At 35.5% G+C, this 17,836-nt stretch overlaps 4 protein-coding genes across 6 annotated transcripts; 2 read left to right on the top strand and 2 right to left on the bottom strand.

Annotated features, from left to right (window-relative positions):
* Positions 1-728: 728 nt before the first annotated feature.
* Positions 729-2,340, top strand: LOC110693724. The gene is made up of 3 exons (XM_021870897.1): positions 729-860; positions 910-1,210; positions 1,268-2,340. Exons 1-3 carry the CDS (start codon positions 729-731, stop codon positions 2,338-2,340), a joined length of 1,506 nt encoding a protein of 501 aa, XP_021726589.1.
* A 5,626-nt stretch (positions 2,341-7,966) lies between these two features.
* LOC110693672 (pentatricopeptide repeat-containing protein At5g46100-like) lies at positions 7,967-11,229 on the top strand. 3 transcript variants are annotated; one of them, XR_002505649.1, is made up of 3 exons: positions 7,967-8,139; positions 8,692-10,358; positions 11,157-11,229. XR_002505649.1 is itself a non-coding variant. In XM_021870832.1 (2 exons), exon 2 carries the CDS (start codon positions 8,778-8,780, stop codon positions 10,242-10,244), a length of 1,467 nt encoding a protein of 488 aa, XP_021726524.1. In that variant the 5' UTR covers positions 7,967-8,139; positions 8,692-8,777; the 3' UTR covers positions 10,245-11,109. The 3 variants fall into 3 exon arrangements, 1 of the variants encoding a protein (XP_021726524.1); XR_002505648.1 differs by having other exon boundaries at positions 11,116-11,205; XM_021870832.1 differs by lacking the exon at positions 11,157-11,229 and having other exon boundaries at positions 8,692-11,109.
* Positions 11,124-11,948, bottom strand: LOC110693674. Its single transcript, XM_021870834.1, has one exon. It carries the CDS (start codon positions 11,903-11,905, stop codon positions 11,276-11,278), a length of 630 nt encoding a protein of 209 aa, XP_021726526.1. The 5' UTR covers positions 11,906-11,948; the 3' UTR covers positions 11,124-11,275.
* A 1,831-nt stretch (positions 11,949-13,779) lies between these two features.
* LOC110693673 lies at positions 13,780-14,567 on the bottom strand. The gene has a single exon (XM_021870833.1). It carries the CDS (start codon positions 14,496-14,498, stop codon positions 13,851-13,853), a length of 648 nt encoding a protein of 215 aa, XP_021726525.1. The 5' UTR covers positions 14,499-14,567; the 3' UTR covers positions 13,780-13,850.
* Between the last annotated feature and the right edge of the window lie 3,269 nt (positions 14,568-17,836).

Here is a 17,836-nt window from a genome sequence, read left to right on the forward strand (position 1 = left end):
TAGTTTAACATAATGTAGTTTAGTTAATATTATGTTAATATAATGTGTTGTAGTTTAATTTATTTTAATATAAAGTATCTTAATTTAGTTTAGTTTTTTTAGAAATATGTTAGTTTAATTTAATATATAAAACAGTAGTTTGGTTTGGTTTAGTTTAATATGATATATTAGTTTACTTTGGTTTGGTTTGATTTGTTTCTCTTGTTTAGTTTAATCTTGATATATTTGTTTAATATTATGTATGTTAGTTAAGTATATATATTTTTTAAAAAATCATTTTCATAATCATATGCCTAGATACCCGTTCAAGGCATACACATTAGGAGTATGTCTTGAATAGTCCCCAGTTGGGACCGTCCTTGTACGTTTATTCTCACTTAGGTGGTGAATGTATTCCTTAATTTTAATTCTAAGGAAGATCCTTGCTTGTCATTTCTCTACAATGTTCTCTATGTACATATATAGGTGTTTCTAATCGCCTATATTGTGTACTCGGGGAACTGTAGGGAGATGCTGCCGGATTTTCCATAGAATTGAAATTTTGGCATACATTCACTAGTGAGATTAAACGTACAAGGATGGGTTAGGTTGGAGTGATAAGGACCCTTGGAAATCATTTCTCTTCTCATTTGCATTTCCATAACAGTTTGATCTATAATGAATATATATTGTGCTTTATGACTAATGTGATTAATGGCATATGTGTTAGTTGTGTAGAACTTGTAATCATGAAACGAAAAGAACGTAGCTGGATGTACGAAAGGAAGGTTGGGAATTCTATTAATCCTGAGTTCTTGAAGGGGGTAGATGAATTCCTTAAATATGTGGAAGATCATCCCGAGAGTAGCAACCCGAATGAAGTTAGGTGTCCATGTTTTAAATGCAAAAACAAACGTCTCTGGGATCCAGATACGGTCAAACTTCATCTGTATCGCAGCGGTTTTTTACCTAATTACTACGAGTGGATGTGTCATGGGGAAGGGTTTCCAGGAACTCGGGGAGTCAAATGAATATCGTGAAATGGTTTTGGATGCCTTTGGTCAGTCTCAAGATCAAGGCCATTCCGAAGAGCCACCTGTTTCATTAGAGGAGGAGCCTAATGCACAAGCCAAGCCATTTTTTGATTTGTTAAGGGCTTCTGAACAACCGTTATACGAAGGGAGTTCATTGTATGTGTTAGAGATGGCTTCTAGAATCAGTAGCCTAAAGTGTGAGTAAAATTTGTCGCACATATGTGTTGATGGACTTGCTTCTTTGGTTAATGAAGCGATTCCTAACAACAACCACATGGCCGAGACATTCTATGAGGTCAAGAAAATTGTTAAGGGGTTAGAGCTGCCCCATGAAAAGATTCATGCATGCCCGAAAGGATGTATGTTGTTTTTGAAAGATGATGCTCAATTATCTACATGTAGGGTGTGTGGCAGCGACCGATACAAGAAGACTTCTAAAGGTAGCTTAGTGCCTTTGAATGTTCTATTTTATTTCCCTATCACACCTAGGTTGCAAAGGCTTTTTGCAACTAAAAACATTTCTGAGGAAATGACATGGCATGCTAAAAATCCTCGAGTTCAAGGCACAATGGCACACCCTAGCGATAGTGAAGCGTGGAAACACCTAGATAGTTGCTTTCCTGAGTTTGCCTCTGAACCTCGTAATGTTCGACTTGGCCTATGTACGGATGGATTTGCTCCACATGGTCAGTTTGGGGGACAATATTCATGTTGGCCTGTCATTTTGACCCCTTATAACTTGCCTCCGTCAATGTGTATGAAAAGACAGTTCATGTTTCTTTCGTTACTCGTTCCTGGTCCTAAAAACCCTAAGGGCAACTTGGATGTTTACATGCAGCCGCTCATACATGAGTTGAAACAGTTGTGGGAAGTTGGGGCAAATACTTACGATATTTCGAGAAAACAAAATTTCAATCTTCGAGCAGCCATCCTATGGACCGTTAATGACTTCCCAGCTTATGGTATGTTATCTGGTTGGACCACAGCCGGTAAGAAGGCTTGTCCATATTGCATGGAGAAAAGCAAAGCATTTTGGCTCGAAAATGGTGGTAAGGTTTCTTGGTTTGACTGCCATCGTCAATTCCTTCCGACAAATCATCCTTTTCGAAATAGTAAAAATGCATTTTGTAAAAACAAAGTCGAAAAAGGTTCACCACCTCACATCATGTCAGGAGAGGAACTTTGGGAATGTGTGAAAAACCTCCCGAAAGCAACAGATGGCCCCGAGGCACTGAAACGTCTCAAAAATGAAAAAAAGGGTGGTTCAAGCAAAGCACTCTATGGGACCTTCCATATTGGAAACATCTGCTTGTTCGTCACAACTTAGATGTCATGCACGTTGAAAAAAACTTTTTTGATCAGTTGATTCACACTATAATGGACGTGAAAAAGCTATCTCGTGACACGCCATCAGCTCGGAATGACATTGCTAAATACTGTAAACGGCCCCAGCTACATCTTCAAGAGGATGATAGAGGAAAAGAATTCATGCCAAAGGCTCCATTTTCTCTTGACAAGGCTCAGAGAAAGGTTTTGTGTGAGTGGGTCAAACAGCTGCGATTTCCTGATGGTTACGCTTCCAATTTGAGCCGATGCGTTGATTTGCAATCAGGTAAGTTACATGGAATGAAAAGTCATGATTGTCACGTGTTCATGGAGAGGTTGTTGCCCACTGCTTTGAGAGAATTGCTCCCTACCCATATATGGAATGCAATTACAGAGATAAGCCAATTCTTTCGCGATTTATGTTGCTACACAATTACAGTTAGCGACATGGAGCGATTGGAAAAAAACATAGCTGAGATCCTGTGCAAGCTTGAGAAGGTTTTCCCCCCATCTTTCTTCAACTCCATGGAGCATTTACCAATTCATTTGCCATATGAGGGCAAGTTATGTGGACCTGTTCAACATCGGTGGATGTATCCTTTCGAAAGGTAAATCAAAGGTCCTTTCTCAACTCTTACTTTCATCTCTTTTATTGATTTCCGTTACTTATACTTCTACGGCTACATAAACATAATTACAGGTTCCTCAATCACCTGAAACGAAAAATTGGTAATAAGGCTCGTGTTGAAGGTTCCATATGCAACGCTTATCTCACTGAAGAGATATCAAACTTCTGCTCCAATTACTTTCAGCCCTCAGTTGACACAAAAACACGAGATCTAGGTCGAAATGTGAATGCTTGGAAAACTTGGAAAATAGGCATGGTTTTAGCCATATAGGCCAAAATTTGGATGAATTTGGATGAGTTAGGGTTGAACATTGACATATGTGCTTATTTCTATTAATTTCTATCCTTAGGCACTTAAAAGTATGTGATATTGGAATGTTATAAGAAAGAACGAGTCCATTTGCTTGAAAACTTAGAAAATAGGCATGGTTTTAGCCATATAGGCCAAATTTTGATGATTTTCGATGAGTTAGGGTTGAAAATTGACTTATGTGCTTATTTATCTTAATTTCTATCCTTAGGCACTTAAAAGCAATTGATATTGGAATGTTAGAAGAAAGAACGAATCCATTTGCTTGAAAACTTAGAAAATAGGCATGGTTTTAGCCATATAGGCCAAATTTGGATGATTTTGGATAAGTGAGGGTTGAAAATTGACATATGTGCTTATTTCTCTTAATTTATATCCTTAGGCAATTAAAAGCAATTGATATTGGAATGTTAGAATAAATAAACCTTACATTTGATTGAAAACTTGGAAAATAGGCATGTTTTAGCCATATAGGCCAAATTTGGATGATTTTGGATGAGTTAGGGTCGATATTTGACATATGTGCTTATTTCTCTTAATTTCTATCCTTAGGCACTTAAAAGCAATTGATATTGGAATGTTAGAAGAAAGAAACCTTACATTTGCTTGAAAACATAGAAAATAGGCATGGTTTTAGCCATATAGGCCAAATTTGGATGATTTTGGATGAGTTAGGGTTGAAAATTGACTTATGTTCTTTTATATCTTAATTTCTATCCTTAGGAACTTAAAAGCAATTGATATTGGAATTTTAGAAGAAAGAAACCTTACATTTGCTTGAAAACTTGGAAAATAGGCATGTTTTAGCCATATAGGCAAAATTTGGATGATTTTGGATGAGTTAGGGTCGATATTTGACATATGTGCTTATTTCTCTTAATTTCTATCCTTAGTCACTTAAAAGAAATTGATATTGGAATGTTAGAAGAAAGAAACCTTACATTTGCTTGAAAACATAGAAAATAGGCATGGTTTTAGCCATATAGGCCAAATTTGGATGATTTTGGATGAGTTAGGGTTGAAAATTGACTTATGTGCTTTTTTCTCTTAATTTTTATCCTTAGGCACTTAAAAACAATTGATATTGGAATGTCAGAAGAAAGAAACCTTACATTTGCTTGAAAACATAGAAAATAGGCATGGTTTTAGCCATATAGGCCAAATTTGGATGATTTTGGATGAGTTAGGGTCGATATTTGACATATGTGCTTTTGTCTCTTAATTTATATCCTTAGGCACTTAAAAGAAATTTATATTGGAATGTTAGAAGAAAGAAACCTTACATTTCATTGAAAACATAGAAAATAGGCATGGTTTTAGCGATATAGCCCAAATTTGGATGATTTTGGATGAGTGAGGGTTGAAAATTGACTTATGTGCTTAATTTTCTTAATTTCTATCCTTAGGCACCTAAAAGTATGTGATATTGGAATGTTAGAAGAAAGAAACCTTACCTTATATTGTTGGTTGTTTTTTTAACAATATTTTTTTTTATCTTCAATATTTTGTAGGACACCTACCAGAAGAAGCTCGAAGAAACAAGGAGTCAGGGGATTCAGAAGAGTCCCAATGAGTTGTACTGGGAGTCGGTGGGTGGGCGCAATAAGAAGGGGCGTGTGAAGGGACTTGGCCAAAGTGCAGAGCTTTACTATGGCAAACAGGGTCGAGGTTCCCGTTCTTCACAGCAATACACGCCGTCTGTCATTTCTCAAATGCAAGACCAGATGGAACACAGGGTGCAAACTCTCCAAACTCAAATGGAAGCACGAATGGCTGAAATGGAGAGGAGATACAAGGAGAGTTTCGATGAGATGATGAGTCGTCTCACCAACAACGACTCATGTTCCACCATTCATCCTCAGCATCGAGACCCTAGGAACGACCCGGGTGGTGGTGGAGCAGGCCAGGGTTTCCAAGCGATTGCGTAGCTTAGCTTTAGTCTAGCATAGAATCACTCTAACCGAACTTTTGTTTGGTATAGATACCAAAATGTGGACTATCTTTTGTACTAGGACATAATTATTATATATATATGTACATAACCCTAATTTCGTAGGTCGGTAATTAATTTTTTTTAAACAACAATTTTAGGACTCAATATTTAGTTTTTTTTTGTCGATTTATCATTAAAAAAATTCAGGTTTGAAAATGCAGAAAATTACAAAAATTTGTTTTGGGCTGGAAATACAATTTACGACGGAATAATTCGTCGTAATGTACATATTTAGGACGGAATTTTCCGTTGTAAAATATAATGTACGACGGAATTATCAGTCGCAAAATATTATTTACGACGGAAAATTCCCTCACAAAATATTATTTACGACGGAATTATCTGTCGCAAAATATTATTTACGACGGAAAATTCCCTCGTAAAATATATACATTGCGACGGAATTTTCCGTCGTAAATAATAACTTGCGAGGGAATTTCCGTCGTAAATAATATTTTGCGAGGTAATTTTCCGTCGTAAATAATAAATAATATTTTGCGACAGATAATTCCGTCGTAAATTATATTTTACGACGGAAAATTCCGTCGTAATCTAAGGTTTGCGACGGAACTTTTTCCGTCGGAAGTTTGCGACGGATCTTCAGCAAAGGCCAATTCCAAGTCCGACAATATTATTTCCGTCGTAAATTCCGTCGTAAAGTTGGTTTACGACGGAAATTCTGTCGTAAAATGGTCATTTTCCTACAAAGGGTTTTCTGACAACTATTTACGACGGAATTCCGTCGTAAACCAACTTTACGACGGAATTTACATAGTTTACGACGAACTTTTTCCGTCGCAATTTAGCTGTTTTCTTGTAGTGGAAGCTAATTGTGCTCTGTTGTCAACCTCGCTAATTTAAACAATTAGTATATTTGAGTGGGATTTAATATATAATCAAATATATCTTTTACTAATCCGTAATATAAACTTAACTTAAATATAAAAGATATGGATGGAGGAGGCCATGGTGAGATACATGAAGAAACTTGAAAAGGTCATATCCCACAAGTATAGTCTCAAATTGATTTTTTCAGATAAATAATTGGTTGAATTGAGTTTGATAATATTAGTGAGGTTGACAACAGAGCATAGTTAGGTTCAACATCATTAGGAATGGTGTTAGTAGCCATAGAAATTATGTGGGGAGGAAAAATTAGGTTGAAGGAATAACCTGTTCTAATATAGTTGTACGGTACGTGTGCTAATAAGGAAACCTAAAATATAATGTACGGAGTACAAAATAACAAAATATACTCTCCTTGAATTAAGCAATCTAAAGTCAAATGATATAGACTAAATATATGCTGAAAATCCATGAATAATATTAATTGAGAAACAATGTCAAGAAAGTCAAGATATTATCTCGGAATATCTTTAATAAATCTCGGAATATCTTTAATAATAAATCTCGGAATATCTTTAATAATAAGACTAGTTTGTGCCCCGGCGATGCCCGGATAGTTTATGGACTTTTAAGATAAAATTATACTACTATTATAATTTAATTTGATTGAAAATAGAATTCTAAATTAACTCTTTTTGCTACAAATTCAATCTATATTTATCCAACGTGGTACGATACTTGGCGAAAAATTAAAACGCTAAATGATGTTGTCTTGTGGCCTAATTATAAATTTATTATTTGGTATTTTATCGAAAATATAACTCTAAACTAATAATCTTATTCTAAAATTCTACCCTAATTTGATTGAAAACAGAATTCTTACCTAATTTTTTTTATCTTATGAAATCTATCCAATGTAGCGTGACACTTATATATTAGTTATATGATTTTTGACAATTATACATTTTACATTAAAAAAAAAAATTGAAAATTGTCTACTCGAATCTAAAGAGGCTTGGTTTTTTGAAATGATAGGGTTAGGAATTAGGACATTAGGTTAGAAATTAAATATTCAGTTGGGCCTAGCCCAATATAAGTGGGCGAAAATTGTCTACTCGGATCCAATCCGTCACCCGCATGGTTGCATTCGTTAATCCGTCACCCATCTATTAGATTTTCACCTGTCCGATAAGGCGGGTGGAGTGGGTGAGCGGTTGGTCCACTTGATATTACCATGACTCTATTTGCGACGGTAAGTTAGAATCAGTCGTGAGTCAATTGGGTATAACTAGGGCTGAGCAAAACTACCCGAAAAACCAAAAACCCGAAAAACCGATCCGTAACCGTTTCGAAAATTAGGGTACCCAATCTGATAACCATAACGATTCGGGTACCCGTTCCGATAATTTGTTATCGGGTATGGTTATGGGTATCATTTTAAAATTAACGGTTAGCCGATCCGATCCGATAAGCATTTTTTTTTTTGCTTTTTTTCCCTACTTAAATCTATTAATATAAATCTAAACTTTTACTTTACTTCATAATCACTTTATAATATCAATGTTAGTAATATTATTAATAATTTGGTCTGGTATTGTTTTTAATTAGTTGTAAATTATATCATAATAACTACATAATTAAGTTTAATTATCATTATCGGATATCTTATTGGGTACCCGATAACTGATACGGAATTCGAGTACCCGAACTTATCGATTTCGGTTAAAGGTATCACTTTTAGTGATTTTGGTTATCGGGTACCCGTACCATAGTACTAACGGTACGGGTACCCGTCCCATGCTCACCCCTGGGCATAACTGCATAACCTTAGATCTGACGGTGGACATTACTCCATATAAGCGTGTCATTAATCTTCGTCCTCCGTTTTCAAATTTTTTTTTCTCCTTTGAAACTTTTTCTCATTTTACACTCACCTCCTTCTGTCTACTCCATTGAAGCTCGAACTCATTCTCCATTGAAGCGGCTTCTGAGCTTGCTCTCCTCCATTGAAGCAGCTTCAAAGGTAAGTGTTTGTGTTTCATTTACCGTTTTTCTTCAGCAAATCATCAAATATCAATTTCACAATATAGAATTTATCGTTAATTTAATAGCAATATTGTCAATTTAGGGTTCTTCCAATGTCGATTATTGAACTCTTGATTATAATTCCTCAAGTTATGAATGATTATAATTATCGATTTTGTTGCTAGAATGTTGCTATGTGTAATTCACGTTAATTTGTAAGCAAGAAGATTGTCATGCGTTGTTTCGAGCTTAATTTGATTATTGTTTCAAATGTAATTGCTAATTTGTTGCAATCTGTTGTTTATAATACTTTTTGTAAGACATAACTATGAAAATTAACCCTTTTTTATTGTGCTATGGCAGCCGATTTTTCGGCTTGTTGCTATGTATGCATAATATGCTTGGAATTTGACTGTAAATTTATGTACACTGCTAAAACAAATTAACTGTTGTAATTGGTTTATCGAAAATCTAATGAATGTATGTGTCGAATTTTTGTCAAAGATATCGGAAAGGATTTCAAGCAGTGTGTCATTCTGTGTTCTTGCAGGTTATGTTACATATTGTTGGACTTATTTTTGTGTAGAACGTCTTGAGCCATGATATGAGATTGGTTGATCTTGAATAGTCGCGATCATGGGAACCAAGGCGGCGTTGAAGTGGTCTAAGAAGATTACAACATCACAGGTGGAACAGCTAATTCGAGCTGAAAAAGACTTGTATAAGGCTATTGCGATATTTGATTCGGCAACAGCTGAGTACAAAAATGGTTTTAAACATGACCACACTACTTTTGGGCGAATGATCTCTAGATTAGTCTCTGCTAATCAGTTTAGACCTGCAGAGGAGCTTCTTGACAAAATGAAGGAAGAGAAGTGTCAGGTTAATGAGGATATAATCCTCTCCATTTGTAGGGGATATGGTCGAGTTCATAAGCCATTGGAGGCTGTTAGGATTTTTAAGAACGCGAAAGGATATGAATGTGAACTCACTGATAAGACTTACATCTCTATCTTTTCAATTCTTGTTGATGAAAACCAGTTAAAGATGGCCATGAGTTTTTACCGTTACATGAAGAAAAAAGGTATTCCACCATCAGTTGTTTCTCTTAATATCTTGATTAAAGCCCTTTGTAAGAGCAATGAGACAATTGGTGCTGCCATTAATATATTTCGTGAAATGCCACATCGTCAGTGCCCTCCAGATTCATATACTTATGGCACATTGATTAGTGGGTTGTGTAAATGTGGAAGAATTGAGGAAGCAAATGAACTTTTCAGAGAAATGGATACAAAGGGTTGCCTACCCTCTGTTGTTACGTACACTACTTTGATGCATGGTCTGTGCAAATCTGAAAAGTTGGGTGATGCTCTGACATTGTTTGAGGAGATGAGAAGCAAAGACATTAAGCCAAATGTATTTACCTACAGTGCGTTGATGGATGGTCTTTGCAAGCATGGACGATCTTTACATGCCTTAGATCTACTGGATATGATGCTTCACCATAATCTTTCTCCCAACATGGTAACTTATAGCACTCTAATTCCTGGACTTTGTAAAGATGGGAATCTTTGTGAAGCTGTAAAACTTTTTGACAGAATGAAACTTCAAGGTCTTAAACCTGATGCTGCACTGTATGCTAAGATCATTAGTGGTTTCTCTGACTTGGGCAAGTTCCGGGAGGCTGCCAATTTCCTTGATGAAATGGTCCTTGCTGGAATCTCACCGAATAGGTTAACTTGGAGTACTCATGTTAGGACTCATGCTGCTGTCATACAAGGACTTTGTGTGGTTGATCTCAATCGAGCATTTCATGTGTACCTAAGTATGAGAACCAGGGGTCTGTCTGTTGAATCTGAAGTGTTTAGTTCTCTTATCAATGGCTTCTGCAAGAAAGGAGACTTGCACAATGTTTGCCGCATTCTTGATGAGATGGTTTGTGATGGTTGTCTACCAGATGAGGAGATATGGAAGACTACCTTAAGAGTTTTTCTCGATCAAAAAAAGATATTGAAGACCATAGAAAGCTTTCACATGCTGTTGGTACAGGATATTGATGAGCTTGAGAAATTATCGATTGATCAAAATACCTATGAAATATAAAAGCTCAAGACTAAGTATATAGTAGTTCGGTGGGTTTAAGTTTTTGATGGCTCTCCTTGCTAGTAGCTTTCGGCCATCAACAATGATCTAGATTGAAGGAATATCTCCTGCAAGGTGGGTTGCTGTTTATAGGTTTGTTTTCCTTTACTTTTTTTTTCTTTCAGTTCGTGTTCAAGGGTACTACTGTATCTTGACTATTTTTTCTATACATCTTTTTATGGCACTCGAAACATTTGTAAGGATTATTTAATTTGACAAAGTCGGTTTTGAACCACAGCATTTGATCTGGTGCAAAATATACCTTAGTATGGTAGTTTTATTTGTTCCAATGCTCAGAATATTAAGGTATGTTCTCAGCAATAAATGTATAATCATATACTAAAAAAAACGAGACCATATCAAAGAAGATTTGCTAGATTCTGGAATAGTCTGAGATCTGAATGCAAATGAATGTGATAAGTCATTTCTGTCTTATGACTGGTAGTATCCTTTGTTTTTGCGAAATGATATTATTTAGGGCCTTTTACTCTAAAAGGAATATATTGCTGTGTTATTTGTCATTGGTTGTTCCTAATGTAGATGATAACCTTTAATCTCCCTTTTTATTTTCCACTTTTTGTTCATAGCACAAGAAATCCTGTGTTGCCTTTCTATCTTGAACAACTACCTATAATCTCCCCTTTATTTCCCAATTTTTGTTCATAGCACTAGGAATCTTGTGATACTTTTCTATTGTGAACAACTTGTTGAAAGTAGCTTAAGTTTAGCTGCTTGTTTCTTATTGCAGACTTGTATTTGGTAATTCTGTCTTCATCCTTCTATCTCTTTCCTTTTTTTGTATCAGTTATTTATTTATTTATTTCAAACACAGGCTGTAATAGGATGAATTGATCTTATTAGAGCATTTTGTAGAGTCAGTGGAGATGTAGAAGCAGCTAGAGCTATATACAATATAATGCATATCGAAGATATACAATTTTGAAATTAGTCACATAAGAACATGTGTAAGGCGTCCGTGTTACATCAAATGATCAATTAGCAGTTACAGGGAAACCTATCCCATGGCGTTGTGTAGGGAATGCTACAAAGAGCATACTGCAAAGTACTCCTATTCCTACAGGTAGTGCTGTAAGAATCTCTTGGGTCTCTTTTGATGGCGTTGGATAGAAGCATTGAACCGTATTCTTGTCAAATAAGGCAATTGCTGCAAAAACCAATACTGACATGAAAGCATGCAGAAAATCTATGAACCGAAGTCGGTACTTGGAAGCAAGCTGGGATGGAATAGTTGCTGGCCCATCTATCACCCAGAGTCCGTTGAAAGTGGCAAACCCATAATAGATTTTCCCATCGTTATCCTTGAAGCAGTCGGTGAAGCTGAGTAGGAATGATGACAACCCACAAAGAGCAATTAGGATGGAAGTCATCGTTCGGCTCACTGGGTCGCATTCACCCTGATTTGTGAAAACTGGTGCGAGAAGCTGAAAGGCCATAACTGTTCCAGTTGGTAGTAAATTGGCCAAGTGAGCCGTGCTCTGAAATGTCTGGCTGATGGCTGCTTGTATTGGATTTCTGTCCACTGTAGGTATATCTCGGAGAAGGGGAACCTTTTGCTCTTCATCACTCTGATGATCTTGCTCACTGATTGTATTGACATCCATGTCTCGCTTTCTTGATCTTTCCTCTGATTGCTCTCTGTTCTGCTTTTTACAGGTCTTTGAGAGGCTGACTGCTTTATAAGAGGGGGAGGATGGCTAATAATTGCATTGAGTAGAGCAAAAGGAATGGGAGGGCTGGTTAGTAATGCCTTGCAAGAAAGAAGAAACTAAGTTATATTTGAGGTAAAGCTTACTTTATTAGAATCATGGGAAAGTCGCTCCTGTAATTTAGTTAATAAAGATATTATAAATTGTTTACAGTTATGAAACTATAAGAGCTACGATGCATTTCTTAATTTGACATCGGTCTACAAGATGAGAGGGCACACATTTTGGGAGATTGCTTTGAATTCCAACTTATTTCAATGTTTTGTGTATAACCATTGCATCTTTTTTGCAACTGCTGGAGAATTCTACTATATTGATTATAGAGCATCTGAAATGGATATTTTTTTGCCAAAGTTTATAGTAAATCACAACTAAGGGTTGCTTTTAGATATATTATCTCATCCTATTTTTGTCTGGTGTTTGGAGTTCAACCTAATTTTCTACTTAATTTGTTGCTGATTGCAACTTCTGGATAAAGTTACTTGCACGGTTGTATATCAGTTAGCTTAAACTTTGTGATGATAATTTATCTTCTCTTGGACTTATAAACCCTTTAATTTTGGCCTGAAAGAGTGGTTTATTAATAATGATAACTTATGGTGGTTCCTTATAGCATGTGATCACCAGATGTATATATTTTAGATATACGGAGTACTAAGTATGATTTTACCTGTTTGCGAATTTCTTTTTTCTTTTTTGAAAATTCTGTTTTGGGTGAAATATTGATGAATTAGTAATATTGACAAGGCTCATTAAGAAGATTTTTTGGAATTCTTATTACTTTAAGACATGAAAATTATGTAATACACATGGTAGATTGGCAGGTACTGAATTTTTAGTTTCGGGATGGTAGGAGGATCCTGCTTCAATTCTCTACTAGTCCATACACTCAACTCAGTCCATTTTTGTAGGCCGGAAGGAGGGGGGGGGGGGGGGGAAGAGAAATTCTCACCACCAAAATCCAGCAAGGTCTGGAATCGCACCATCAGACCGAGCTCTCTTGGCTATTTTAGAACCTGATATGATATAATGTTTTTGTCCATTACTTTCATCCCTTGTACGGTATGTTTTCCAGAAAATCAGTTGTGCTGCTTTGTTTGCATTTACTAATATATTTTTTTTGTTTGTGTGGGTGTTGCTTTTATTCTAAAACATGTCGAGTACCTTGTTTAATACAGTAGACATTTTAGAGTATGATTTTTTATAAAGATTGTATCACTTTTGTGTTGTTGCTTTTGTTTATAACGTAACGGCTCCTTTTTTGTGTGCCTACTTTGTAGGACGTCATTTATATTGGCGTATATTTGTAATTTTGTATTTATTTGGATGCTTGTATTATTTTAGCCATCCTATCCCAAATTAGAGAGAAATGTGTTAAATCATCCTTTCTTTTATGAATTCGATTATTTTGTTTTGCTATTGGAGTCTGCCGATGACTTTTGAAATTAGTGAGACAATTTTATTGATTTATATTTTACTTTCTTTAAACATATGTCCAACGCCTTAGAGATTATACAATTAGAGAGACTTACATAATAATATGAGCTGGAAAACAAATGAAATAGTGGATAAAAATAAACGAAGTAATTTTATTTTGTAAAATGCTTCATACTTTCCTAGTTATGAATTGAAGCAATTAATGAAGAGTGGAGGAAGTTAATGATTATCCTCTGATCATCATCATCTTTGCCCAACAGTAGTCGAGATTTCTTTAGTCAAACTGTCTTACATGAGTTTTGCACTAAAATTTCAAATTAATAACAATATTTGGAAGCTCTGAGCATAGCAGCAGAAAGAGCATTCAAGAAACAGAAACCAGATTAATGTTGAGCAAGCGAGATCATTTGGCATGGAAGGAGTAACCGATTCCATGGCGCTGTGTAGGAAACAAAACAAACAAGAAACTCGAGGCGAATCCAATTCCAACAGGAAGCGCAGTGAGTATCTGCTGCAGATCTCTGGATGGTGATGGGAAAAAACATTTTACTGTATTGTTTTCAGATAGCGCAATTGCTGAGAAAACCAATACTGATGTGAAACCGTGCACAAAATCCAGGACTCTAAGACGGAACCTGGAAGCCAGCCGTGGTGATAGAGGTACCTCAGAATCTATCAGCCACAGACCATTAAAGGTTGCAAAACCATAAGAGATATTTCCACGTTTGTCTCTAAAGCTGTCGGTGAAGCAGAGAATGAACACCAATAATGCACAGAGCATGAGAAAGGTGGAAGCCATCACAACATTTACATTGTCGCAATCACCTCGATTGGTGAAAACAGGAGAAAGAAGGTGGAAGGTTAAGATGGTTCCGGTTGGTAGTAGATTGGCTAAGCTTGTTGTGCTTTGTAATGTCTGACTAAGAATTTCATGTCTTCCATTCCTCCTTATCATTGTATCAGATAAAACTTCATTATCATCGAGGAAAGGCTCGGAGTTTGACATCTTCACTCTTTTCTTAATCTTGGTTTGCTTGCTCTTAATTTTCATGATTTCTTAAATGAATTATGGCACATTGGGTTACTTTAATAAGTGGTTAATGGCAATATATTTAAGTGATGGCAAGAAATATGAAAATTGAGTTTGTATTTGAGGTAATGCTGACCTTTTCATTTCAAAGTTACATAACCGATGACATGCTCCTAGCTTGTGTTCTTGACCACCAATAGTAATTTTTGAAACTTTGACAATTATTATGGTAGCATTAGAAGAATTTTTGCAATTTATATCTTTTCAATTGTAGATTTGTTTCGATGCATATTTGGAATTCAAAGTTTACTCGCTAACATACGGATCAAGTGGCGTTTATATATCCTTTTTTTTTTCTTTTGAAAACGTTTATATATCTTTATTTATTATTTCATAATTCATACTTCGTATTACATTTGAAGAAAAAGAAAAAATCTAGTTCATGCTTTGCTTGTAACTGCAAGAACTTGACTTCAAACATAATTTAGACATCAGTTAACTTCAAACATTGAACCAGTGGCGGATGTTGAAATCTTTTCTTTCGAGGGCCAATAATTTCTAGTGATTAACTTTAAGCAATTAAGCATACATTTGTTAGTGACTGATTTATTTATTATCAAAGCATTACAATTCACAAATCATAAGTATAAATCAAAAGTTAAAAACAACTTGTCAATTGATAGATTAAGGGTATGTTCACTTCAGTTTAATTTCAGCTTCAATCAGTTTAGTTCAATTCAACTCCTAATTTTCTTCTCTCATAAAATATTCATTTCAACTCTATTTAGTTTAGTTCAGTTCAGTTCACCTCCAATTAGTTTAGCAAATATGAACATGCCCAAAGTAGAGAAATAAAGAACGACATACCAGAAGGCAAAACGTGCTCTATATTTTTAACCTAATAATTTATTGACCTTGCCTAAAAATCAATTTGTTTTTTTAATGCTTGAGTAGTTTTGGTAGATTAGGAGTATATATACTATAATTACTAATTAGCTTTCCGGCAAACCAATCTTTTTTTTTTAGTTAAAATGGGTCTTTACACTAAATAAAAATTTTTATCCAAAATGTTATCAGGGGCCAAACCCCGTTGTAGACACCCATTTGTGTCTCCCCAAAACCAAACTCAGTGATGAGTACCTTTCGCGTCGAATCATAATCGAATGAAGTGAAAGTGTGGAAGGTCTAGTGTTGCGGAAAGTTTTATTTCTTTTCTCTTCTCCTTGTTTTGGAAAACTTTATTTTAAGAAAACAATCAATCAAGTTTGGTTGGTCCATGACATGGGTCCAATAGTGGTGTATTTGGATGGGGCTTGCAAAGACCTTTCCAACAATATATTATAAGCCCAATTCTGATGAATATTGAGGAAGTTATGGCCAATTTTACTAAACTGGGCCCGGTTTGAGCTTCATGTACGGCCCAATGATGTAGGGGAGGGCCTAATATAATTTATCATTCCTAATGCAATTAGGAATGGTTTTAGTCTTCTAGAATCTTCTAGAAGGTTCTTTTCATTCCTAATTCAATTAGCATTGATAAGTTGACTTTGTTTATTTTTCAGAGTTTTAATTAAGATCAAATAGTATTTTCGAAGAAATTATATTATTTTATCTTCCAGTACGGGAAATTTATCAGATTTTCGAAAACGCGTTGAAATCCAGTTTGGCGTCCAAACCCAGGCCTTGGCGCCTAGAACCAGGCTTGGCGCCAGACGCTAGCCATTGGCGTCTGGCGCTAGCCACTGGTGTCTGGCGCCAGTTAGCCAGGGTTGGCGCCAATGCTGTTTTGCGATCTTCAGACTCTGTTTTGTTAAATTATCTTTTTTGGCTGATTTTCTTTATAAATATCGTATTAAAAATTCCGTTTTCATCATCATCTACAATCATCATTCACGAATTCTCATCAACAATTAGTTTTAATCAACTCTCTTCATTCACAAGTTTTCATTCATCCTTCACCAATTCTCTCATTCTCAAGTATTCTTTCATCTTTCATTCTTTCTTGCTTTTCAAATACAAAATTCCGCATTCGCAAGATCTAGATACACCTAGCCATATTCGAAGTTGCCTTCGCCCTAGACGTGAAAGGTTTTAATTTCTGAGGGTTTGGTCCCAAATCTCTCTTTCAATTATTTAATTTAATTGTTTTGATTATTATTTTCCTTGAAGTTACTAACGCGTGTATTTTGTTATTAGAAAGAGGTACGAGACATCCAAGTAAGTACTTTAATTTATATTATGATGTAGAAATCATGTTTATATTGTTGTTATGATTCCTAGTATCATGTCTAGGGTAATTTTAATATTAAATATGATTGCTATGATGCCTTTTATTTTCTTCCTAATATTTATTCTTGTTAGTATCATGTTAGGGTTTGTTATTAATCTTGTTAGTATCATGCCTAGGATCATGCTATGCTTTAACATGATTATGATTATCATTATTTATGATTGATATTATTATTATTAATGATGTTATTTATTATGTTGCTTGATATGTATTATATTTTTATTGTTATTGCTTGATCACCTTTATTGCCTGTTAAAGGGAATTTGGTATTTGCAATCGCGCTTAATAAGATAATTGATAATCTTGTTTAGGGTTAATGTGATTATAATTCAAGTGATCGCCAATAATAGTTTATTTGTGCATTAATATTCAACCAACATAGATTAAACAGGTTTAGGGTTAATCTTATTGATTGCATGTTAGTCAGAAAGCGCACATGAATACGAGCAGAATAAAGTAGAGTCCTATTATTAGGGCAGGTTCAATCTCTTTTAGGTTGGATTTGTACCTTCATCCCCGAACCCTTATTTGGTTCATGACCTTATGGAGTTGACGATCTCTTGGATCGTTAAGGGGTGTAACCTTCATCATATGAACGGTTTACAAGTTCCTTAAAAACTTGTTGGCGACTCTTTTACTCTATCTTCTTCCCTTTTGGACGCCACCGTACTTTAGTGTATGATCACAGTGAGGTTCAAGATAGTGGGATTAAAGGCTTGAAACTATTCCCTACGCCCGTCCGACCTCTACAATAGTCCGCCTTTGCATTGAACATATTGTGATAATAAAGTGACCTAATTCTCCATTTATGAATAAATTATGTGAAGGTAATCGTGCAGCTAACTGGCTTGTCAATGTGGAAAGGTTCAATCGGAAAATCTTGTTATTCTAGGATTTCTAGGTAGTGCTCTCATGGAGCTTCGTAGGATTATTAGGGAGGATGTGAAGGTGTGGCTTTCCCATGCTTTGTGTAGTAGATTATCTGATTATTTGGTTGTACGTCATTTCCGTTTCTTGGCAAGAGTGTTAGACCATAAGAAATGGACTGAAAAAGAAACGCTTGCTTAAA

The sequence above is a fragment of the Chenopodium quinoa genome, unplaced genomic scaffold (genome assembly GCF_001683475.1).
Source record: "Chenopodium quinoa cultivar QQ74 unplaced genomic scaffold, ASM168347v1, whole genome shotgun sequence".
NCBI classification, from domain to species: Eukaryota; Viridiplantae; Streptophyta; class Magnoliopsida; order Caryophyllales; family Amaranthaceae; genus Chenopodium; species Chenopodium quinoa.